Source organism: Impatiens glandulifera, chromosome 1 (assembly GCF_907164915.1).
Source record: "Impatiens glandulifera chromosome 1, dImpGla2.1, whole genome shotgun sequence".
Lineage (NCBI taxonomy): Eukaryota > Viridiplantae > Streptophyta > Magnoliopsida > Ericales > Balsaminaceae > Impatiens > Impatiens glandulifera.
In genome coordinates, this window is record NC_061862.1 from 46,633,263 (window position 1) to 46,659,365 (window position 26,103).

The 26,103-nt window shown below is 33.1% G+C and overlaps 2 protein-coding genes, 1 non-coding gene and 1 pseudogene across 4 annotated transcripts; 1 reads left to right on the plus strand and 3 right to left on the minus strand.

Annotated features, from left to right (window-relative positions):
* The first annotated feature begins 1,563 nt into the window (after positions 1–1,563).
* LOC124926813 (patellin-4-like) lies at positions 1,564–4,392 on the plus strand. The gene is given in 5 exon segments (XM_047467124.1): positions 1,564–1,760; positions 3,563–3,797; positions 3,877–4,001; positions 4,081–4,165; positions 4,168–4,392. Coding segments are annotated over 5 exon segments (867 nt in total).
* Positions 2,758–2,831, minus strand: TRNAV-AAC. Its single transcript has one exon. It is a non-coding gene; the product is annotated as a tRNA-Val (tRNA).
* A 550-nt stretch (positions 4,393–4,942) lies between the features above and the next one.
* Positions 4,943–5,690, minus strand: LOC124926823 (annotated as a pseudogene).
* A 3,093-nt stretch (positions 5,691–8,783) lies between these two features.
* On the minus strand, positions 8,784–22,318 carry LOC124920886 (sister chromatid cohesion protein PDS5 homolog A-like). Of its 2 annotated transcripts, none has more exons than XM_047461575.1 (33): positions 22,135–22,318; positions 20,949–21,152; positions 20,667–20,848; positions 19,892–20,018; positions 19,593–19,811; positions 18,783–18,876; positions 18,551–18,696; positions 18,325–18,473; positions 18,011–18,160; positions 17,838–17,886; positions 17,561–17,749; positions 17,305–17,487; positions 16,834–16,988; positions 16,632–16,758; positions 16,396–16,548; positions 16,257–16,316; positions 15,778–15,914; positions 15,536–15,656; positions 14,953–15,087; positions 14,656–14,855; positions 13,582–13,738; positions 13,244–13,384; positions 12,621–12,701; positions 11,968–12,507; positions 11,756–11,866; positions 10,831–10,910; positions 10,422–10,473; positions 10,223–10,309; positions 10,100–10,137; positions 9,941–10,015; positions 9,758–9,846; positions 9,355–9,593; positions 8,784–9,246 (listed from the first exon to the last, which is right to left on the minus strand). In XM_047461575.1, exons 1-33 carry the CDS (start codon positions 22,243–22,245, stop codon positions 9,202–9,204), a joined length of 4,626 nt encoding a protein of 1,541 aa, XP_047317531.1. In that variant the 5' UTR covers positions 22,246–22,318; the 3' UTR covers positions 8,784–9,201. The 2 variants fall into 2 exon arrangements, with proteins under 2 accessions (XP_047317531.1, XP_047317458.1); XM_047461502.1 differs by having other exon boundaries at positions 10,100–10,140.
* Between the last annotated feature and the right edge of the window lie 3,785 nt (positions 22,319–26,103).

Genomic DNA, 26,103 nt, shown 5'->3' on the forward strand with positions numbered 1-26,103 from the left:
GATATGTTCTCTAATGAGCAGTGTTGTGAGAGTTTGAACTTGGATCACGGGATTAACATTAGTTGAGATGATACCTCCTTACACCGGTAGCTTCGTCTCCCCTTGTTGGTGGTTAGCCTCTCTCTTATGATGATTTACTTAGACACACATTCATATTTTATACCCATGAATCTTTACTTGTTATGCCCAAACAATATAACCACATTGAAAACTTATTATAGACTTCTATACTTATATAAATATGTGTCTTTGCATTATATGTTTCCTTTTTTATGTTTGTTTTACAAGAATCATCACTTAGATGTATGCAAAGACACAAGATAAAAGAAAAAAAAAAGACAAGAAGTAAATGAAGAAGGAGGAATGAGAGCAAAGAAGATTAATGCTTAATTTGTTAGACGTTCACTTTTCCTTGTAATATTTTAAGTGTATTTCCTTTGTTTCAGTTTTTCACAAAACAATGGGTGCAAATATGTTGAGAGTAAGAGGGATAAATGGTGGTAATATTTTACTCTATTGCTAACCCTTCACACTTGATACATTCTTTTAAAATAAAACAATGAGTTGAAAAATAGGGGCGCACTTCTTTAAGACACACATAAATGCATGGTTCATTGATAGAGTCACTCGTCTCTTCCTTAACTATCTTTATTTATTCACCGCAGGGTTCACTATGATAGTTCGTACAAGAGATTCCAATACTAGACATTGTTGTTTAGAAACAAATGGCGGAAGGACAAGCCCATCAAAAGTTTGTTAATAATGTCGAGGTACAAGACCTCAAGGACCTCATTTTTGAGGTATCAAACCAAGTTACTATGGTTACTCCACATGCCCACTGTTTCCAATTCGAATCATTTACCAAGGTTGTCTGTGGTTTCACTTTTCAAAACCCAAAATTATTTTTGTAATTTTGAAACTCTAATCCATTTTTAAATTATTCTGAGGGATCGAAAAATAATTTCAAAATATTTTTAGTATATTTCCCAAACAAATATTTTACTTAAGCTTCGTTTTGTGTCTATTTCTAAACCCTAACATCATTTTCTGATATTTTTCAGATTCTTTTACTCAACCTTTGTTAACTGCAATCGCAATTACGCATGGTACAATTACTTACGTAATCTAAATTTATCCTTGTTTAAGACCCCCGGACTACTAATTTAAAAAAATATATTATAAATAAATCTTTCGATAGTCAGACTTTAAAAAAAATAAAACTGTTTACAACGGGCACGGAGGACACATCACGAAAATCCTTTCCCGGGCGTAACCAAATAATGAACCCCTTTATAGAAACCTTTGTATAAGATACGTTTATATACATACATTTTACTGATTTTTCTAAAAATCAATTGGCAATTCTGTTTTCAAATAAATTTTTTTTCTTAAATTGATTATGTTTAATTAATTTAAACCAGATTTCAAATCATAACGTCATTTGGTTACAACAAATCCCCCGATTATTAAAATTTGAATAAAATTAATTAGTTTTACATAATTGATTTTAAAAGTTGTCAAGTACTGTCAAAATCTTTAAAAATAATATTTTAGTTTAAAAAGATGTCTGGCTCGCAAACCAAGGTTGAAACCATCGAATCTCGAGCCACCTCGTGTCCCCCTGTATTACCATGTGTCCTCCAAACATGTGCTAAGTTGTGGAAGGGATTTCTCGGGGATTATAGTTGCCCTGTGGAGTGGACGACTACCCTAGCCCGAGGGCTTGTTGAGCTTACCCTAGGGTCGGCCCTGAGTTTAGGGTATGACTTATGTTAGACCCTTAGATAGGATAGGACTTGACAAATAAAGAATAAAAAGTGTAAAAATATTTCTAAAATAAGACCAAAATATTTAAAGTAGAGACCGTCCATTTTAGGACAGACACATGATACATAGTGTCGAGTCCTTTCTCACGTGTAACGAAGCTCTGAACTCCTTTTGAGATAATATCTTCTCAAAGCGTTTTTACATTCTCAAAATTTTCATTTCCTAATTGTGCGGGGGAAATTTGGTGGCGACTCTTCGTGATTCGAAACTTTTTGAACGTGTATTCTATTTTTACTTTAAATATATTTTGAGATTTAAACATTTATTTTATAAGACTATATATTTAAGAAGTAAACTAAAGGATTTTTAACACTACAAGGTCAATTGAGTCTATTTGACAATGTAGATTAGTAGCAAATGAGTTTACATGTATTTTTATGCATTTTTTTTATGGTGCTTTTAGAACACTTTAAATGTTTGTTTTTTGTGTGTGTGTAACAATTTATTACAAGTTTTGAGTAAATGTGTTTTTGAAATAGACCGTATATCAGTTAAAAGTTTATATCTTATAACAAGATGAACATAAAATTAAGTAAGAAGGAAGGAACACCACAAATATTCCTAGGAGTTTTGTTTCCAAAGCATGACAAATACATATATGATTGGTTGTTTAAACCATTGTTGGTGTTTTACATTTAAATTGAACAATTGAACAAAGTTTTATACTTACTCACAATAAAACAAATAATATGTTAGTACCGAAATATAACAGTGAATAGAATGAGATGTATTGTTTGTATATTCAATGGTTGGTTCACTCTTTTACCATCGATAAACAATTATGGTTCTAACAAGTTTCAAGATAACTATTAATGACGGTTTGGTTTTGAAGAAGATCTTGATATCTTAAATAATATCACATGTATTAGGGAATATGTGTGAAAATTAAGTTTATCATTGAGTTATATTAAAAGAGTAAAAAAAAAAAAATGGCTTCGCCCGGGTTCGAACCGGAGACCTTCAGTGTGTTAGACTGACGTGATAACCAACTACACCACGAAACCCGTTGAAAAAAAATTTAATACATATTGACCTCAACTAGTTTATAATAATAGAAGAAAAAACTGATAATTTTTTTTTATTCTAATTTTAGACGTTTTAACGGGGGGAATTTGAGGAAATGACCCCAAAAAGGAGGCTAATTATGTTTGGTGCGGGTGGATAATTTTTATAGCGCTGGTGACCCTAAAAAAAATTTCTGCCGAAAATACCCCTATTGCGTCACGCACTCTCCGGATGCGTGACGCACCCGAGGGCATTATGAAAAGTCCACAATGCCCTTACTATATAATAAAAAAAAATCCAGTTCTTTCCATTTCTTTCTTTCTTTTCTCTTTCTTCACTTCTCATTCTCCTCCTTCTCTCTAAAAAGACCACCCCCGACGAAGACCCCGACGAAGACCCCGACGAAGACGGCGAAATCCCAACGAAGGAGATGTTCGCTGCTATCCTTCAGATTACAGATTACAGGTTACCACAAATGGATCATTTTGTAGCTTTTTGCATTTCAGATTCTTTATATATTCATAATCTGTAAACTGTATTCTTCCTCCTTCCTTTATTTCTCTCTTTCGACGCATTGTTTGTTAGGGTTTAGTGATTAGGGATTGAGTAGGTGAATGTCACTGTTGCGGTGGAATCCGGGTGCGTAACACAGTTGCGTAACGCAGGTGCGTCACGCAGGTGCGTCAAGCAGGTGCGTCAAGCAGGTGCGTCACGCAGTTGCGTAACGCAGTTACCAGAAAGCCTTTGGAACAGAGGAGAAAAGAGACAACTTTTTAAGATGGAGGTTTCAATTAATGGAGAAAGGTATCCAAGAACTCGATTTCAAACCAGAAGGTATCAATTCCTTGCTTCAAATCAATGATCTGAAAAACTCTCCTGGCCCATCTAAGAAAGAGCTTCGTTTCGCCACAAAACAAGCTGTTCATCTTCTCCAAGACAATTACCCAGAATTCGTAGCCAGAAACGTAAGCTCTAATCATCCTTAATCCATTCATCTTCCTCTTTTACAAAAAAAATAAACATTTTGATTTGATTGGATGACAGATATTCATCAATGTCCCATTCTGGTACTATGCATTCAACGCCCTTTTCTCTCCTTTCCTAACCCAAAGAACCAAGAGCAAAATGGTGGTCGCCCGTCCGGGAAGAACAACAGAGACTCTTCTGAAGTAAGTCTATCCTATTCCTATCAATAATGATGAATAAAAGAAGATGAAAAATGTGATCTTTAACCAATTGATGAAACAGGTTCATTCCAATTGAAGAAATTCCTGTTGAATATGGAGGTTTCAAGAGAGATAAGAATGATTCAAAGTTATGGGTTGAAGATAACAATGGTTTTAAGAGCTTATAGTAAAAGGTGGATCAATTGAAACAATTGAGATAGCTGCACCAGAGATTGGAACAACATTTGAATGGGATTTGACAGTTTTGGGATGGGAAGTGAACTATAAAGAAGAGTTTGTTCCAAGTGATGAAGGTTCTTATAGTATTATCATTCAAAAGGTGAAGAAATTGGGTTTAAATGAGGGACCAATGGAAGCAAGAAGAAGAAGATGAAGAAGGTTCTGTATCGACACAAGACTAAGAATGCAGCTGAATGAATGAAATTATCAAAAATTTGAGTGAATTATTTATTTGTTTTATTATGATGATTATCATTATTCTTTGTAGGAAGATTGAGTGAAAAGAGAGAGTTTTGAGAAGAGGGTTGCATTGGTTTTCTTTTTATGAAGATTATGAAGATTGATTTTTATTATTATTATTTCTTATTCTTTTGCCAAGCTTTTGTTTCTATGTTATATTGTGAGGGAGCTGGTGGATAAAGCATACTCGAGAGCAACACAAATAATCACAAGCCAAATTGACATTCTCCATAAGTTTGCTCAACTTCTCATAGAGAAAGAAACTTTTGATGGTGAAGAGTTCATGAGCCTCTTTATTGATGGAAAAGATGAACTTTATGTTTCCTAATTCCCCTTTCTATGATTTTTCTGTAAGAATTACATGTCACCCTAAAACAATACATTTGCATATATATATATATATATAAACACAACAATTGTTCTGTCAAAGCCAACAACAACAATAACATTAACAAGAAGAGGAATCAAATAAAATAGAAAAAATGCCATCTGCCAGTTCCTCCTCCTTTGTGCTTCTTATCTTCTAGGGCAGCAGCTTCGTTAAGCATATCGGCTGCATCTTTGTGCATGTCCAGCTTCGCAAGGGCAACCGCCTGCATGTAAAAAGCAGTCGACCAATCGGGGAGGACACACTGGGCTTGCATGGCATCTTGGAGAGCTGTATCAGGTTGCTCGCACATAAGATAACATAGACTTCGTCTTCCATATACAGTTGGGAAATCATCGTTCCCACATCTATGAACTGCAACATTTTTATAACCATAATCAAATTATAAACAACCAAACCTACATATATTACATACCAAAATGTTTTATTTTTATATACCTGAGAATAACAATATATAGCAGTTCTAAAATCCTTATCACGGAATGCCAAGTCACCACGCTTCCTTGCATCCAACGTGTCTTTCATCTGTTGTGTCCATTCTTGAAAAGAAAGCTGGAACAAATCAAATAAACAAATAAGCGTTTGTGTTTGCACCAAAATGGCATTAGCAAAAAAGAATACCTCATTAGTTGTTACCTTAGTTCCAACTACTGTAGAATTGGAATCGATATAATTGTATTAATGGAATGGAGGAGGAATTGATATAATTGTATTAATTGCTACAAATTATAATTAGAGTGACAGAAAGACAATGGACTCACATCAGGTTTATTCTGCAATGGGGCAAGGGTAGCAACCAGGTCTCTTGTGTTCTCTTGGTTCATACTGCAAACATTTTGAAGCTATATTAATAAAAACAGTAGCCTCTTCAGTTGAAAAGTTTCCTTCCAAGTGTGAATCAATCAAAAGAAGAATGTTTTTCCCACGCATCATATAAAGCGCCTGCATTAGGACAAAGTTTGTTAATAAAGAATGCAATTTTAATTTTGTCTCAAATTTATCAATTTAAAGGTCTAGGCACCTTTATATATATTTCTGCATTGATTAAATTGTTAACTATTTCAATCTGCTATATAGCCATTCTAACCAAAATATAACTCTACTAATAACCACCACTAATCTAGAAGCTGATTAACTGCAATATGATTTTAAAATACTGCTTTCAATGAAGATTACACCACCATATATGAACAAATCATAAAACACAAGATGAGTTATTTAGGGTACAATAACATGCCAAAATAACTTTCAAAATGATACAGCAATAGTTACAAAAAAAGGGGGCGCAATAGGTTCCAAACCATATATAGAGATTCCACAGCTATATGATACTACACGTCCACGGGAGTGTGCTTGCTGGAAAATCGGCACTATGTTCAAACCCTAGATATAAATCAATAACTATCTATAATAATTGATTCTAGTGATCTTTCCTCCGGAAACCTAAATAAGTTGGTATATATTTCTCATGTCTACGATAAAACAAGGAACTAGAAGAAGCGTTAGGCAGAGAATGTGCTAACCAAATGAGACGCATCCTACTTGATGCATCCTACGTGACGCACCTGCGTGACGCATCCTACTTGACGCATCTACGTGACGCATCCAACCAACCAACTTGCATTCAACGAATCAGGACAAATCAATGACGTTCTGTAAAGGAAATCAACACAAACAATCATATGTAAACAAAATATAAACGAATATAGTGAAAAATTTTGCTTCGGCCGTCGTCGTTCGTCGTTGGAGCCGCGGCGAACCGCAGTTCGCCGTTGAAAGTTATTTGTAGCTCTAGGCCATTGAATATAGTGGAATGGTCGACGGTGCCTCTTCGATTGGTTCTTCGGCGATGAAAAAGAAGAGAAAATCTTCTCCGCCACCAGTAGGGTTTCACGGCGCAGCGGAGACGGGGAAGAATGGGGCTGGATGAGAGAGAAAATGAATCGAAAATGAAAAAAAATTAAGTATTTATAGGGTTCAGGGTGCGTCACGCATCTGGAGGGTGCGTGACGCATGGGTATAATGGTCATTAAAAAGTTTGGGGGTCACCAGCGCTATAAAAAACATGGGCCCGCACCAAACGCATTTAGCCCCTATTTTGGGGTCATTTCCTCAAATTTCCCTTTTAACGAGATTAACCAGTAATTTTTATTTTCTTAAACAAGTTTTTGTCACTTAAAGTGGATCAAGAAATTGAACAATTTTAACTAATAATAAAGATAAAAATAAGTAAATAAATAAAATTCAAGATTTCAGACAAAGAAAATATGTGCATGATCTTATCCTTCTTCTCTATCTCTGTGTTGGGGGTAATTGGGTAATGATTTTGTTTGGATGAATTATAATTATGATTATTTTATTATAAATTAATTCATATAAAAATCTTTCAATTTATAAATCAAATTAAATCTCAAAAATATAAAAGTTCTATACTTTAAATAGTTAAAGTTCCAAAATATTTTAAAACTCATTAAAACATAGTTAAGTGACAATGAGTCCAAAAAGACTAAAAATCACATCATACTAAATCTTAACAAAAATGATTTTTTTTAAAGAAATAAACAATGTTTTAAAATACGCGGTCCGACCGGCGGTTCAACCGGTCCGACCGCGCAACGCTCCAGTGAACGGTCCGGTTATTAACTTTAAAACGGTAACCTTATGAACCGTTCAAAAACCGGTCCAACCGGCCGATCCTACCGGAAAACCAAACCGGAAATTTCCGGTTCGTAAGGTACATGATGATGTATTCTTTCTATTTTCTTCTTCTTTTTCAGTCGGGTTGTTTTCTTCTTCTTTTTCAGTCAGATTGTTTTCTTCTCTGCTCCAATCTCTTAGACCGCGAGCAAGATCATGTGTAAAGAGAAATGAAAACCATATCAGAGATCTGCAAGGAGAGAAAATCGTTGGGCGAAAAAAATCTTGAAAACGAAGTATGTTGCAGGTGTGAATAGAGGAAGTTTTTTTTTTTACATCCATCTGTAGTGACAGGCAGCTGTCAATTCCTTTCCTTTCAGAGCTTTACTTCTTTTCTTCTTTACTTATACATAGTCTATATTCTAATCTGATATCTATCCTATATTAATATTTAATTTAATATTTTAATTAATATATATTTAATTATTATTATATATATATATATAATTGATTATATATACAATTTACATATTAATATATCTATCTTATATTAATATTTAGTTTAATATTTTAATTAATATATATTTAATTATTATATATATATAATTGATTATATATACAATTTACATATTAATATATTTAAATTTATTTATATTTTAAAAATAATTAAAATCCGGTTCAACCAGTGGTTTAACCGGTCGAACCAAGTTCGCTCAAAAATCCGGGTCGATGACCGGAACGGTTTTCAGAACCTTGGAAATAAATTATCATTATATTGCAACTCCAAAAATGTCAACAAGTACTGAGGATTGAGCTAACCAATAGCCATAAAAAATAAAGTCCAATAAAAAGAATAGAAATTATTTGAGATTAAATAATCCTGTCATACAATAATATATTAGGTCTTTGTAAACAATGCATTTGACTCTTATGGCAATAATTTGAGTAATACAGAGAAATGTTTGTTTTTAAAATTATCAATATGGATAGTAAACAAATCAATAATAATTTATTTGAGTGAATTATAGTTTAAAAAAATATATAAATTAGTTCAAACAAAAAGTTACAATTTATAAAATCAAATTAAATATAAAAAAACAAATTAAAAAATATATATTATAAGGATTTTTTTTTAAAAAATCAGACATGTGTTGTTGAGTCGAGCCATAATTGAATTTCATAATCAATTTAACAAAAGAAAACTCAAGTTGGGAAGCAATTAACTACAGTAATTTAAGTAAGCCATAAAAAAAAAAAAAACAAACAAACAAAACCAGATGAGTCAATAACAATTATCCTTATAAAGTTAGGGATTTAAATCCAAATAATGTAACACACATGACAGTCAATACAAAGATAAACCTAAGCCAGGTACTAACCCATTTGAATAATTTATAACAACTATACAGAAAAGAAAAAAAAAAGGTCCTGAAACTTTGATAGAATACTTATTTGACTTACACTTGGACATCTTTTCGCCTTTTGTATTTATAAAATGTTCTCAAGAAACTAGGGTTAACTTATAGAACTACTACACAAGTGAGGTTTTCCCAATAAATGTATAGTCCTAACCCTAAAGCTTATGCACCTTCTTATAAGTTATCAACTAAACCTCACTTGCCCTAAAGTTTGCAGCAATCAATTAAATAAATTAATCACAGACCTTCCTTATTTGTTTCTTCACTTCTTTTCATTCCTTCATCTTCCTCCAGCAGTTTTTCCTGTGCGGCGCCTCCATGCACCCTGCAATTAATTGACCAAGGAAAATCCATATTAAAAACCCTATCCTGCCACCTTCTTAATGGATTATAATTAAATATTTAAGTATTCAGAGATGGATATTGTAATTACAAGAGGCTCATTGTCTGGGAGCTCTGAATTTTCATCAGTCTTAATCTGTGTAATGAAACCGGGCCTTTTGTCCTCGTTTGCGTCCTCTTCAGATTCTTTTTTCTCCTCGTCTATAGGAGACCTCTTTCCATTTAGTTCCTGAGAATGATGACTACTTTCTGACTTTGAAGTCTCCAACTCTTCATTGTCACTTTCGGAAACATGTACCACCTTCAGTTTAGGGACGAGGTCGTGTCCTCCTGGACCAAAAATTATCAATAGAGCTGCTTTATACAGAATGTTTTTTTTTCGAGATAATTTATCGCAAAAATATTTCTACGCTTTTACAGCAGTTATCAAATCTGATAATTAAACGTGTGCTGATTTAAATGTGGGATTAAGAAGTGTGCAAAAAAAAACTCACCACCAGCAGCGGGTTTAAGAATGTATCTGGTGAAGTCTGGACTTTCGCTTGGGGACCTTTTCCCTCTTACTTTGGTGAGCACAGTTAATCTGCATTTCCAGAGAAAGCGTTAATTTTATTTATAAAATAATCTCCATTAAACGAACAACGTTATAAATAATATAAGCCAAGAAAACAACTTACATATGATGGACTGGACTTCTATTTTGCTTTAAACTAGTCACTGGCTTCTTCTTCTTCTTTTGATGATCAGACAATCTTCCCAAAAGAAAGAGAAAGAGAAAAACTTCAGAATACTTCCAAACTATGTGTAAGTGATGTATAGGAGAGTTGAGTACTCACGTCGATGTTTTTGGAGAGGTGGTCTTTATTAATTTTGACTGCTGTAGAAGGAATTAAATAAAACAGACAATAATAGATGTAAGTTAAAGTCCCATATATATAATAAAGCTGAAAATTGTTAACCTTTGTCAGTTCATCAACATTTTCAACAAGCTCCCAACACTCCTTATCAAGTTGGAGTACTTCCACATCTCCATCATCATATAGAACCTTCAACATGAAACATCAAGAAATAAACAACTCAAGTTATATTTCCTTGATCTGATAATGATATTCAAACTTGAGACTGAGATAAAAAAAACGGAAAAAAAAGGCAGCTCACCACATGCTTCTTCTTTTCATCATCATAAGACTTGATCACCCCATGATAAAACCTGTCAGAACATTACATATAGATAAACATGCCCCCATCAAGATCAACAAATTCTAGATTTTTCATACAGTGGCCCATTTAAAAACACTTTTTATTTCTGTTTCAGATCCAGATACTAAAATGTTTGGATACTAAACTTAGTTAGAGACAGATTGAGAATTTTATTTTTGTTTCTGTATCTGTTTTTTGATTAGATACAAAAACATAAATAAAAAATGTCTCCAAATGGGGTTAGTCTACCTCGTTTGGCCCCATAAAATTTGCATAGAACTTACATTCATTGTATTGATTGTAATTTCCCCAATTGAAAAGTACATACAACTCAAATCAATACTCCATTTTCAAGAAAGACACTTACTTCTTATCCATCGGCCACCAAACTTTTATCCTGCAATCAATCAAGTCCATTGTCTCGATTCCACCATCTTTGGAAGTGCACTGAACAAGAAACAGACAGGGGGGTTAGTTAGTGACTCGTATTTCAAATGAACATGCCAGTTCTTCTTTGTTCAGATTTAACAAGTTTTCTAAAGGTTACCATAGCAATTTCTTTCCCCTTTTTTTTCTATTTTCTTCTACAACTACGAATAATAGCATAGCAGTATCCAGGAAATAGGTGAGCATATCCCATATCTTAGAACCTCGTGAAGTTATCATTGATGCTCATAAATAAGAGAAATCTATCTGTCATGAGCTATTATATTCAATAAGTCCTATGGGCTATGTAATGGATATATTCTATAAGGCCCACTAAGTAGAGCTCGTATATAATGTGGAGAATAGTTAGGTTAGATTATCATGTTGAAATTGTAGTTGAAAGAACTTCTATAGTCTCATCTATTTCATATTCGGTTATGGAGGGTCGTCTCCAAGCTTCTTATACCATTCCTTCCCATCTCTTTAGTATCTGTTATCCCATTCCTTTCTAGTTATTACAGTGGTATCATAGTGGTCAATCCTCGGTCATTCAATCTATCCTTCTATCTTTGTGTTGGTTTCACTGCAGAAAGGGGAAAAAGAAGTAGGGCAGCATTCTGGATTTCGTCGCCGATCGTCACACCGTCTAAAGCATTGCTTCTCCATCGCCTGCTTCTACAAAGGAGAAAATGGTAACTCTCTTCTTTCTCCTTATATTTTCGGCCAAGAGAAATGACTGGTGATAGGTTAGGTAAGGTTAGCTTTGTTATTTTGGATGAAAAGTAGTGCTGTCGCTGTAGCTGATAGATTAGGGTTATGTTATATTAGTTTAGAATTGCAGCAGTAAAAAAAAATCTTAGACATACCTTAGAAAGTCCTGTCTTGCTATTCCTTTTTCGGTTCTCAGAAGATGGTTTTGCGGATTTAGCATCATCTATTGCTTTCTTAATGTCGTCACTGACAATATCCATAGACTCCTGAAAAAGAAAAAACTTGTTTTTCAGAAAAAATTGGTCTTACTTTTTGCAAGTCAAGGAATATCAAGAATAAAACATCCTCAGATGCATTCAGTTACCACCTCTACATCTTCAACATTCATCTTGAGGTTATGTTGCTTGTTTGAACCTTTGCCTTTAAATCTCATCAAGGTGTCTGAACCCTTCTTCCCATTGGAAAATGCAACAAAATTTAACTTTGTGGGTCCCACCTTGTCTTCTTCTAAAGGAGACTTGTCCAATTCCATATTAGAACCCTGACCAGATGATCTCCGGTGTTTGGCTGTTGGAGTATCATTTGTTTCACTAACAACTCTTTTTTCACCTTTTCGCAACTTTTGAGCTCTTTTCAATTTGGCCGGATCATAATCATGACCATTGGTTGATTCATATTTACTTGAATTCCCCAAGTTATCCAAGTTTATTTCCCTCACCATTTTCAGAACATCAACATCATCTTCATTTGTTACTTCTGTTGATGGAGACGCATCCTTCTTTTTTTTTCTTGCCTTATTACCCTTAGATTTAAGACGTTTTAACATTTTCCCTAATGGCACTTCGTATCCTTCTGCCTCACTGTCTTTCATTACTTCATCTTCACCAACCACCATTTCTGATTGAACCTGTTGACAACCAAACAATTGGTTAAAGGTGAATATGAGATGGAATAGAGAACAGAAGGGAAACATATAGGTACAGAATATACAGATCGAGGAATTCTGAATGTACAACATACCATCCCATTAACTGCCAGTTTAATTGACTCAAAGTACATCAAGGCATTCTCCTCAGAGATCCAACTCAAATCTTCATTGGCCTAACAAAAGAAAGACATGCACGCAGTAAGAATAACAATTAGATCATTAATTTGTAAGATGATCAAAACTTCTTATGACAGAAAATATTCAAGAGCCAAGACTTTCCCCGCATAATTTGAAACAAAAAATATAATGGAATTTTTTGTATGCATTTTTTTTCATCACAAATATGTTTGCCAAAAATCACAATGATCTAGATAATAATCTGATCACGATCCAAGAAGGAAAAAAATATACCAAATGATGCCAAAAATCACACTATAACCTGTGGATCACGATCTAGAAAATAAATTTTATACCATTTAGTTAAAAATCACATTATATTCCGGATCATAATCCATAGAGTAATCTCAGTGTTCTAAATTACTAGATAAATCTTATACCAAATGAAAAAAAACTCAGTGTAATTTTGGCGATTTTCCCCTTGCGTTTATTTGATCTCCACAATGAGCCATTGTTCTATTTCCTGATTCTTTATATCTATAGTCAAATATGAATATAAGTTACCCTCTACATATAGTAAATCGTTGAGTTTGCATACCAGAGGATCTCCTTTTGTCTCAAGAGGTCTGTACAGCATTTGAGGGAGGGGCACCAATGCACTTGATCCACTAACACCATCTTCAATTTGAGATATCCGCTTGATGACACATAGGCCAAGTTCACAAAGTGCATGGGAATTCTGCAAACACATTTCATAACATATCAGTTCAAAAGTAAGATACCACTTCTTTTTCTTTTTTACAAATGATGAAGTATCTTTATTTTCCCGTTTATCTGCATACTTGCTTTAAATAGAATCTTGGGATTTAAAATCCAAAAATCCCAAAAATAAATTTACTGCAAACATATGATAGTATTGAATTTTAAGCACCCCACCTTAGACAACTCAGGGACAACAGCATCTTCTGAGTTCTTGATGCATTGAAATACAGAAACTACGGCTGATGTGGTCTCTTTTTTCTTGATAATGATTGCTTCTGACTTGTCGTCTTCATTGCATTGCAAGATCATAGAAAGAAATAAATGCAATTGCCTGAGGAATGTCAAACATTTTAAAAAGGATGTGATCAAACTTTGGGAATAAGATGAGATGCAGAACAGTGGAGTTTGGTATAAGCTAGGTAGTAGTAGATGTAGATTATAAGGAGAGGAGAAATCGATAATACTAAACTAGTAAAACTACTACCATAATCTAAGCAAAAGAAAAACTACTACCATGTTAAAATACACCAAATTGAGCCCAAACTCTTAAGAAGTTTAAACTCAAGCTAGGAAACATGAACCAAATCCATACTAGCTTTCACAAAACAAAAAAATAACATACTCTACATTGAATATAGATTATAGAGAGGAGATGACACCAAGAGAAAGACTAATGAGACCTAGATCGAAATAGGGAGAGGTATACTCGTGATATAGTATGTACTACCATATGATAAATTATTCTTCTATTTCTTTATTTTGTGGTAGCCATCTCTGGAACTGCATGTGCGGTTGGCCATCTTTGTATTCATTTTGGATCCATGGTTTTCCTTTTTGTCATTTTTTATTATCTACTTAGTGATCAATGTTACTGTCATGTCCCACATCATGAAATCACATATTAACCCGAACTCCTTTATAAGTGTGATGTTATGGGCTAAAAGTACCTTCATTGGTACCTTTAAGGTCTTGGTTTGTGGTTACCCAATTGTTCGCCCAAGCTAACTATAGCTTGTATCCTAACAAGCGTCATGGAACCCATGTTACATTGCACTAATATCATGCCTTTTAAGCAAGACAAGATTAAATGATTCCAGTCACAGTAATAACGTTTCGGGCAATAATAACTCTCATGAGTCATGGTAATAGTAATCGTCACATGAATGAATATGTTAAGTTATAGGTATCTACATGTATGCATATATAGTTAAAAATATAATAAAAAATTAAAGGTAAAACTCAAACTACCTATATATCTGTTCCAATTCTTTGACGTCCCTGCACTCATCCACCCTTGGACATGAAATATGGTGAGCCAAAGCATGGATGAGGTAAGGAAGTATGGATGCTGGGAAAATGACTTGAGAATTGGGATCAGACTGCAAAGAATGTTGTTGTGTTTTTCCTTGTTGACACATTTGAATAATATCATTCAGTTCACGTTTATCCTGCCAAGAGGAGAGAGGGGAGAGCCAAAACTATAAAGATGAAAAAAGCACTAGATAGAACCTATATTCCAACAAACAAAAATGACATGTCAAGTACCTCTTCAAAATCTGACCCCTGGCTTCCAGTCATGTCATATAAAAAAACACAAGCATATTTCGGGTCCAAGAGCTTTTCTTTGATATACTGGTGGACTTTGTTTAGGAGTTGCCTCTTTCCTTGGAGATAACTGATCTGCATGAACCAAAGCAAAGAAGGTCCATCAATTTTGTCATTCTCACACACAAATGAAAGTAATATCAATTTACTTTGATTCTTGTAAATGATTTTGCAGAGTTAAGGGAGGTAGATAGATATAAGTCATTTCATTCCTCTTTACCCTCTAGAAAAACTAAATAGAATTTTATTATTGAGAAGATGTAATTATTACTTAATTGAGATAGTCTATTTATAGGATACAATACATTTAACTGAGGGTAATAATATCCTAATCAAATCTAACTATTCTCAATCATACCATATAATATTATATTACGAAATCTAACACATTTTTTATCCCTCTATCATGATAAAAAGTGATTGAAGTGATCATCTTTACATTCACTTTCCCTCAAACAAACATCAAACCAAGAACACAACAAAATCAAACTCTTGCAGAAAAAATCTTTAAACATTTAAGTACCTCCTCCACTGTTCTCAAGGTTAAGTAAAACAAGTCTATTGGAACTTTATGATCCCAATGTCTTGATAACCTGAGAATTGCCTTGGCCGCAGCAAGTCTCAAATGAGCCTTATCAACAGGACTACAAGATGGCAGAAGAATAATGTCATGCTCAGTGCCTTAAGAATATCATTTAAAACCAATATCATAAACAAATCTGAATAGCAATTCATGTATCATGAAGTTTATACACCCAACATTACCTTGATATAATGTCTGACGACATATCTCCATAAAGGAGCATGTTTCTAAGTATTTCAAATAACCCATCAATCCCATGACGAAGGTGAGCATCTTTGACAGGCATGTAGCTCTTAACCAGTGCTTTCAAGCCAAAAATCTGTTAATTCAACTTAATTAGAAGAGACACTTTGGTAGAAACTAAGACCTACAAAGGAATCCTAGAACTTGTTTGATGTAGGGATTTTTTTAATCATATTTGATTGATAACCTAGAACTGATTATTTGGAAGAAAATAATCATATTTGATGAAAAAAGTGGAAAATGTTGTCATTTGGATTGAAAAACACCCTTTTATTTAATATTTTAAAACGTTATTATTTGATTGATAACCGGTTAAGAGGTTATTTGAATTAAATCCAAATGACCCTTCATGCAACAAGGTTCTAGTATTATATAAGGAAGCAACACGATTTTTAAATAGGCAATGGAAGAAGAAGACCTTCAGAGAACAAACTTCACTTCTGTCATCCCAGTGATCTTTTAGTTTATCTCCCTCTATCTGAAACTTATAAAAAAAACATTAGACTGCAAGTCCACTAGTCATAATGCAATGTCAAGTCTTAGTTTGAAAGGCATACACCACTAGACTGAAGGATGTCTTTCTTTATAAAAACATCAATTTCATTCTCTCTTGTTTCAAAGACTGACATGGCAGCCTGTGCTATGCAACCCAATGACTGAAGTACAGCAGGTAAATTAGTCTTTTCTTCTTCAAGCATATCTACAAGCTTCTGCAAAGAGTAGAGCAGCATAAGGTATCAAAAAATAGCAACAGAGACTTGATTAAACATGCTCAATAGTAAGTTAACTAAACCTTATACAAAATAGAGAGAGACATTAGCCCATCATCCTTTGTTACTGCGGCAAGTGCATGCACAGCATACTTGGCTTGACAACGACTACCTTCTAAACAAATCCTTTCTAGTATAAGGTCTAATGAACTGCGAGTGAAAAGAAAAACAGTGTAAGAATTTTGTTGAAATATATCAATGTAATCAACAACATTGAAACCATACCTCGATGACACTCCCAATTGTTCTCTAATGGTTCCACCAGCCTTTGCTAGAATATGCAAGACACCTTCTTTAATTATTTCATTATCATCCTCAAGAAGCTGTAATAGTTTATCTTCAATTCCATTAAGCAGTTGAGGGGCAAATCGAGCAAGAAGCTGCAGTTGCATCCCATTAAAAACAAATGTTAGTGTATGATATTGAGTCTAGTGAGAGTGGACTCTAAGCTTGGTGAATGACTATCATAAAACGTGGTTGATTCACATTATTTCATGCAACTTAATTCTGTAAATATTCACCATTACTACTGAACAAATTGTTGATTTGATTTTGATTGCATCTACTAGCAAAATTGTTGCATTATTGTGCATTTTGAATGCAGCAGCTTATGATTAGAACATAAACCAGTAAAAGATAAAGATACATATATACAGCATAAAACAGACAACAAAATTACATCAAGGGATTAGTTACCACAAGAATATTCATGCAAGACGCGATTAGTGGTGCATTCCCAGCTGTCTTTTGTAAACTAATTTCCAGAAGGATTTCTTTTACATACTCCTTGTCAAAAAATGTGTATGAACATTTCACAGACAAAAAGCCCAGGAATCCGTGGAGACGATGTTTTTCCCCAAGGGTGTTAAGCAAATCATCCTGCATAATAGATATAAGGATTATGAATTTCTATTATAGAAAACATGATAACCTAACCAGATATTTTGCTTACATGATAATTACGTGACTGAGCAGCACTACTGTTTGAATCAAGAGAAGTCATCAAAATCTTCCAAATTTTAACATCTGTTAACTCGTCAAGAATTTGAAAGTTCTCCTCTGCTTCAGCAGGATCAATGAAAAAGCGAGACATAACCCGGAAGCAGGATATTTTCTTCTTTTGCAACTCAGGATCGTTTTCCTTTAGTTGAACAGTACAATATTTTTAGTTAGTCTTCTATTACTTAATCACTAGGACTAGGTATTTGTAACAAACAACTACTGCTAACCTGGTTTGCTTGCCTCAGAGAAAGATATCTATGCATCTCTTGTTGTAATCTGCCAAGAACAAAAATACCGAAATTCAATGGAAACAAATCTACAATGCAGTTTTCAGACAAAAAGAAATGGTCAAGAGAAGTTATTATAGATAAAGCTCAATACAAAATTTTCCATAACAAACCTCTGTTTCTGCTCCAGTATCTTTTCAAGAGCCTTCTCTTCAACATTATCAAATGTCCTGAAAATCCTCACCCAAGTTTTTACCCTCTCTTTGGCCGTGAATTCAGTTGGGAAAAGAGAATGGAAAAGAATGGATTCGATCACATCAGATCTGTAAAAAATTGCAAGGCATGCAACCCAGTCTATTCAGTATTTTTGTATGAATATATTGTTGATGCACTAAGATGTTTCCAATTTTATTAATCTCATGGATCATCTAACCAAATATATATATATAAGACAACTTCTTTTTAAAATAGCAAAGAAGATATATACCTGAAGTCTTTATCGTAGAAGCATCGGAATATTTTCCCAGGAATCCAATCCAAATCATCTGTTTTAGGTGGATTTTCTGATTGACTCAAGGTATTATAGATCCTGTAGATGTCAGCCAGCCTCTCCATTGTATATGTCTTAACAAGCAGCTGAAGAGATGCATAATGTGATTATAAATCCATAACAAATTATTGATCAAGAACAATTTGAAGGGATAAAAATTAACCGATTTGTCTTGAAGGCGTTCAGCTACAAGCTTTACAGTTTCCACTTGAACAGAGAACAATGAATGACTTGCAACATCACAAACGACAGCAATAACTTCCTTGCGGACATTTTCATCAGAATCCAAGAGCCGGTCACAGAAGACAGCTGTAAAAGCTCAAAGTAAATTTAATCAAAACTCCAATACAAAACTATTAAGGACTGTTTTATTTTCATTTTCAAGTGACTCTTACATATTATTTGATCAGCTTCTGATTTTAATCCTGGCAGAGCAAAAAGATCACCAACTAATCTCACTGCTTTGAGACGAGTAGCTAACTGATCTGTCTGTAATAGTTGGAAATGAGCAGCAAGAGATATTAAGACTCAATTCGTTTCCTTTTCGAAAGCCTCGTATATTTAACAAACTCAGGCAATACATATAAATAAGTTCAGATTCCATAAATGACATGAAAGCCATGTAATTTAACATATGTTGACAAAACATGTGCATATGAAGAGTTAAATCTAGTTCATTAAAAAAAGAACATTAATGAATTGAAATCAGCCTGAGTTGAAAATGAAACTGGTTAAACAACACTGCAGAACTAATGAGGAAAAATCATGTGCTATGAGTTCATTGATTGGAATAAAGGTACCATATCCAGAAATGGCATGAATATTATGGCCTATTTGGAAACACTTTTTTTGTTAGATACTTCATCTCGATATGGATCCAAATGAGATCACATTTAGAAATTGAACTTAGTCAACACAAATTCAGAAATTATAGGAGGTTTCCCATCTCGATCCGGATTCAGATCAAGAAGCATTAAGTGTTTCCAAATAGGTACTTAGATTTTCAGAAATCACATGCATATATGACAAGATTGTATCATTTCCCTAAGAAAAAAGATAACAGAGGAAAAGTAAACTATAGCCATATAACATAGGACTGAGACTTCATTTCCCAGAAAAAACATAGGACTTTGACTTTCAGTCATTTCAAGATTGATATAAAGAGATGCTATGGAAAATTAATCAAATAGCAGATTATGCTTTACCAATAGCTCTCCTGTTAGATATGGAACAACTCCCGATAAAATCTGAGGAGCACAATGATAGATATCATAGATTATTTCATGGTAGTCAATTTGACAATCCGATGACTTGTTATCCCCCGATATGGACGATATAAGGAATTGCTTAATATAAGGTTCAAGTTTCCCAGAACATTGTTCAATGACATTCATAGCTAGCCTTCTTGCAGCCTTTGTAACATCCTGAAATGGAAAATTTTCAGATAACTGGTCAAAATATGAAAGCACAACACCTGACTAGTAACAAGCTAGCTGACGCTCACAATTCTATCGCGTCCCAAAGCTGATAGTAGAATGAATATGAGATCTTTCCTGATTTCTCCACTTTCTTCTAAGAGAACAGCCAGGATTGTTTGCATTGATGAAAGAACAGTGTCTGAATGATCATCACTGCAGTCATCATATAAGTAATAAACACATGTTACAAGTAATTATTACCTATAGACGTACAAACAGAAACAATTCTCATAAATAATTATCAAAGCAAACTTAAACCATGTCTTATGAACATTATCAATCGTACAGCATAATTCTTATAAATAATTATCAAGAATTCTTATTTTTTCAAATAAAGGTCATTTTAGCAATACTACAAAAGGCAAGTACATAAAAACAAAAACAAACCGAAAAGAAGAGCCAAGAGAATAGGTGAGTGGCGTGGATATCCGACGAGCCATGGATAGCCAACTTAAAACCCGCAACAAAGGTAAACATCCACTTAGAACTCCACCATTTCAGACAATGCAATTCTCTACTTCTTTCTAATTTCTTCGATGATTATCAAAATTTCTAATAAGGCCAAAAGGATGAGAAAACTATATGCACAAATACATTCCTTGAAAAATCTATAATGCGATAAATAACTAAAAGGTGTGCTGAGAATAAACAAGGAAAGCAAAGAACATAGCCATCAAGAATTCTTTTATGGTAAAACTTGACAACGAAAAATATATAGCATACAAGAGCACTATTCAAGGTCAAAATAAAGCACCACTAGTCCTAGCTTGATTGAAAATTCTTGATTTAGAAGAAACAAACCTGGCCACGTCCAAAAATGAATTAAAGATTTCATTGACAAGTTCATCAAAATCAAGATCCAACAACACGATACAAGACTTATATGTTGCAAGCATGTCCAAGATTACAACTCTCTTCTCAAAGAATGGATCACTTGAATCTTTCAGGCCACTGAAAGTACTGACTATCAAACGAAAAATATCCTGCAATTCACAAACAATCGGTATACAGTGAAAAAGGTAATGACATTGTAACCTGTGAAACAAGATTCTGCAACAAATATATTTAGTAACAAATCTTTACCCTCAAAACATCGTCACTGTAAGGTGTTTCAGGAGCTGTTATCCGAGTTATCTCACAGAGACAAGTAGCAACAAGAAGCTTAACTTCCTTATCTTGATGCTTCAGCAGTTCTTCTTTAACAATGGCATTTGAAAATGGCTGCATAGACTTCAATGTGGACTTTGACGGTGACTGACCTATCTCCAAGAGGCACTTTGCAGCTTGCTGTAGACACAGATATCACTAATAACCATTCATCTTTGCAAACACAATCATTGAATGTAAATAAGCAATGAAACCCACAATATACGAATTTATTGTTAAGAAAACAAAGTATTGAATTATCGAATCCAAGCCAGATTTGTCTTTTCTTTTGGAAATTCGAACATTGGAACAACTAGTCATGGCACGTAGTCATTGATTACGATAGCTTATATAACGCTTATTTCCAAAAGAAAAATTGGCCTAGTAAATTGGAACAAAATTTACTGAATTCCAAAAGCGAATAGACGAGAATATGTATAGCTAGATGGCCAGAATGAAAAATTCCTTAATAGATTGTCGATCTACACTTGTCAATAAACCGATAAAGTAAATCTGACTATTTATTGTTAACAATCGAAACCACGTGCCACAATCGAAACCACGTGCCGACAACCTTCCATTAATTGTAATCATATAGCCAATTGCATAAGAATATACACACCTACATACTTTTATTAACTTCATGGATCTAATGGTTACTAATTCGAATAATTAACCTACTTATTGGAGACAAATATAATCCTTTTACCCTAAATCCACACAACAACTTTCTCACAGGCATTTTACTTTCATCCAAAAGTCACATGAAGCAGGAGAATTCTCTCCCTCTCCCTCAGTCTTTGACTCTTTGCCAATAGAATCAAAACTAGGCTAGAACTACAAAACGAAATCGCAAGTGGTGGAAAGAACCAAACATTGTTTGCATCTAGAACGAGCTCATTTGGAAAATGCATACAAACAAGTCGATAAATTGGCTAAAAACATGCAAAATGAACCCTAAATTCACCACAATTTTTCGTTCAAGTTTCACGTAAAGATTGCGAATTTAACGATGAAAACGATTAATGTAGGAAAAGGAAACAATCTACTAAAGAACCCATAAGAAGCTCAAAGGAAAAGCAGAAAACGAGAAATTTATCGAAATTGAAGTAAAACGGCGCACCTCCAATAGTTTGATAAGAGCATCTTTGGTAGGAGGAAGGCTATCGAGCTTCGATCCAAGATCCTTAAGCTTGTTGTTGAGCTCACGAACCATGTTTAGGCTAAGTCGCATACGCTAGCTGAAGTAGCTCCCTCAAACTACCATTTGTTTCTGTTCCTGAGTTTAGAGAGAGAAAGACAGATAGAAAAATATACACAGAATAAGGGTTTTCTAATTTTTCAGTTTCGAATAAAGGAGCGAAAAATCGGAGTCGAAATTTTTTCAAGGAAGTACTTTTTTACTAAATTGCCACCACCCAGAAAGTCAAAATTATATATCCCTGGAACTTTTTTATTTTTTATTTTTTATTTTTTTACAAAAATAAATGAACTATATTTTAATACAAATATGCTTATGCCGTCATTGTTTAATATCTAACAAAAAAAAAAAAAATATCTTGATACAAATATTTTGAATTAAAAATATATTTAAATAATTAAAAAGAATGATAGGTTCACACTTATCATATTCCGGATATAAAAATAAAAAATTAACGTTTCAACTCGAATTAATCTAATGACGTGATGTTAAAGTAAGAAATCGATAAAGGAATATGTGAAAGATCTTCTAGAATATAATAAGTAAGTTAATATGGTTCTAAGTATTAGATTATCAAGTTTATTTAAATTTTTTTATGTTATAACGATAATCTCATTTAGAACATAATATCATATATGCTGTATAAATAGTTTGCAACGGATTAGATTAAGATATGCACTATTTTTTATTTATTTGTTTGACGTGGATCTCAAGTAATATCTTTATTTTATGTTCGGATCGTCTTAAATTTGTGTGTGTTTTTTTACGCTTGTTAGATAATCAAATTCATTTATTTTTCGGGCAACTTTTAAACTCGTAATTAGAATTAAATGAGGTGAATTTATGTTAAATGATGTGGGGAGAGAAATATAATTGAAAGTGTACATAATATTTGATTTTCTCAAATGCATTGTTCACATGAAGTTGTCAAATTGATTGTACCAAATGATTTGGATATTACTTAGCATGTACAATACCTTCTTGAACAAACAACTTTGTTCTCCTCCTTCACTTGATAGAACCCTATGATTGTCTTTCTAACATGGACTCCCCCAACTCAATATGTAGAAATGAATTTTAACATTCAGTTCCACAAGTTCCATGCCAAATAAATATAATGACATCTTGACTATTGTGATGTCTAAATATCTTAAATCGATGAGTTGTTTTCTGGAAGGTGCGGTTGGATCACCTTCTTTTCAGGGAGAGCTAATGCTTGTTGGGTATTTTGGTGCTTCACATGAGTAAAACTTGGAGATGGAAGTCTTCTTTCGTTTCTCGACGGTGAAGTAAGACCAAACTCATGGGCCAGCGAGAACCATTTGAATCAAGTAGTGCACTAATTCACATGGTTCTCATAAACATCAAACATATCGGGTAAAAATGAAAACACTTAATAGATATAAACGATATATTTTTTTAAATAGATATAATTATTTTTATTTTATTTTTGTAAATGATTGAATTCTGATTGATAATAAATTATAAAAAAACATTTTAGCCTGAATTGGCTATAACCTATTTTTTGGATAGGTTACCCTAGAGTTGGTATGTCATATTATTTGAGTTTGTTGCTGGTATTTTCTATCTAATGGGCTTGTTGGACTTATCTTAGGATTTGTCTTTTTTATTTCATGGGTTTGTTGGATTTATCTTAGGATTTGTTTTTTCTATCTTATGAGCTTGTTGGACTTACTTTATGATTTGTCTTTTTTATCTCATGGAATTGTTGGATTTACCTTATAATTTTGTTTGACTTGTCTGTCATATTTTATGGGCTTGTTGAGTTTAACTTATGATTATGATAGGATATTTGCTTGGTCTGCGGTATTCCATGAGCTTGTTATTGGTTTGCCCTATCACATGGGTGGGCTTGCCCTGGGCTTGTTTGATCTTTGATTATGAGAATAAAACGAAGTTTTTATTCCAAAACTCAATTATCCTATCAATTATTTTAAATACAAAAATTATCTTTTACCTAAATATTTTATTTTATATTAATAAAATTTAATATTAAAATATATATAATATCCATTTTATTATATTTAAAATTTTATTTTAATATAAATTAAATTATAAAATTATTTCATTTAAAAAAATATATTAATTACATTAAATAAAAATTAAAACACAGTATAAATACAACTATAACATACAATATTATCTAATATAACATTTAAATTTAAATAATTCAAATAAATAAATAATTATATTAAAAAATAAACTGAATATATTTGAATAAAAAATATTAGGGTGTGTTTGATAACCCTGGAATTGGCATTGGAATTGGAATTGGAAGGTCCAATTCCAATTCTTATGTTTGTTAGACACTTTAATATTAAGAATTGGAATTGGAATTAGAATTCCAATGGAATTCAATATAGTGTAATTTGATAGTTCTCAATTCCTATCTTTTTAGGTCGGAATTGTAATTCCAAATTAACACGTTTTTCATGATTTTGACATGTTTAACACGTTTTTCACACATTAAACACGTTTTTAACACGCTTTTTACACGTTTAACATATTTTTATATTTTGGCACGTTTAACACGTTTTTGGCACGTTTAACACGTTTTTGACACATTTAACACGTTTTTCACGTCCTTGACACGTCTAACACGTTTTTGACACGTTTAACACGTTTAACACGTTTTTGGCACGTTTAACACGTTTTTGGCACGTTTAACACGTTTTTGTCACGTTTAACACGTTTTTGACACGTTTAACACGTTTTGACACATTTAACACGTTTTTGACGTATTTAACAAGTTTTTCACATATTTAACACGTTTTTGACGCGTTTAACACGTTTTCACGTTTTGACACATTTAATACGTTTTTTTACGTTTTTGACATGTTTAACGCGTTTTCACGTTTTAGACACATTTAACACGTTTTTTTTACGTTTTTGACACGTTTACCACATTTTGACACGTTTTGGCACGTTTAACAAGTTTTTCACATATTTAACACGTTTTTACGTTTTTGACACATTTAACACATTTTTTTACGTTTTTGACACGTTTAACACGTTTTGACACGTTTAACAAGATTTTCACATATTTAACACGTTTTGACACGTTTAACACGTTTTCACGTTTTTGACACATTTAACACTTTTTTTACGTTTTTGACACGTTTAACATGTTTTCACGTTTTTAACACATTTAACACTTTTTTTACGTTTTTGACACGTTTACCACATTTTTGACACGTTTAACACGTTTTTCACGTTTTGACATGTTTAACAAGTTTTTCACATGTTTGGAACGTTTAACACGTTTTCATGTTTTTTAACACGTTTTCATGTTTTTTAACACGTTTAACACGTTGTTGACACGTTTCACATATTATTTACGTTTTTGACACTTTTGACACATTTTTAACACATTTAACACGTTTAACACGTTTAACACGTTTTTCACGTTTTGGCACGTTTAACAAGTTTTTCACTTATTTGACACATTTAACACATTTTTGATACGTTTAACACGTTTTTACGTTTTTTATAGGTTTAACACGTTTTAAACCTATCAAAATGTGTGAAAAAACATGTTAAACATATTAAAAATGTCAAAAACATGTTAAATGTGCCAAAAATGTGGAAAACGTGTGAAAAAACGTGAAAACGTGTGAAAACATGTTAAAACGTGTAAAAAAACGTGTTAAAACATGTGAAGAACGTGAAAATGTGTTAAAACGTGTGAAAACGTGTAAAAAAACATGAAAGATGTGTGAAAATGTGAAAAACTTGTTAAAATGTGTGAAAAACGTAAAAAACGTGTTAAAACGTGTAAAAAACATGAAAACGTTTGAAAACGTGAAAAACGTGTTAAAACATGTTAAAACGTGTGAAAAACGTGTAAAACGTGTTAAAACGTGTGAAAAA

What these genes read in the sequence shown, in the direction of transcription:
- LOC124920886 (XM_047461502.1), bottom strand. Translation starts at nt 22,245, where the DNA reads ATGCGACTTAGCCTAAACATGGTTCGTGAGCTCAACAACAAGCTTAAG. An exon ending in GTGAAGTTTGTTCTCTGAAG is followed by an intron (nt 15,915 to 16,256) that starts GTCTTCTTCTTC and finishes TTGAATTAACAG; the next exon opens with ATTTTTGGCTTGAAAGCACT. An exon ending in GAATTGGAACAGATATATAG is followed by an intron (nt 13,739 to 14,655) that starts GTAGTTTGAGTT and finishes GACATTCCTCAG; the next exon opens with GCAATTGCATTTATTTCTTT.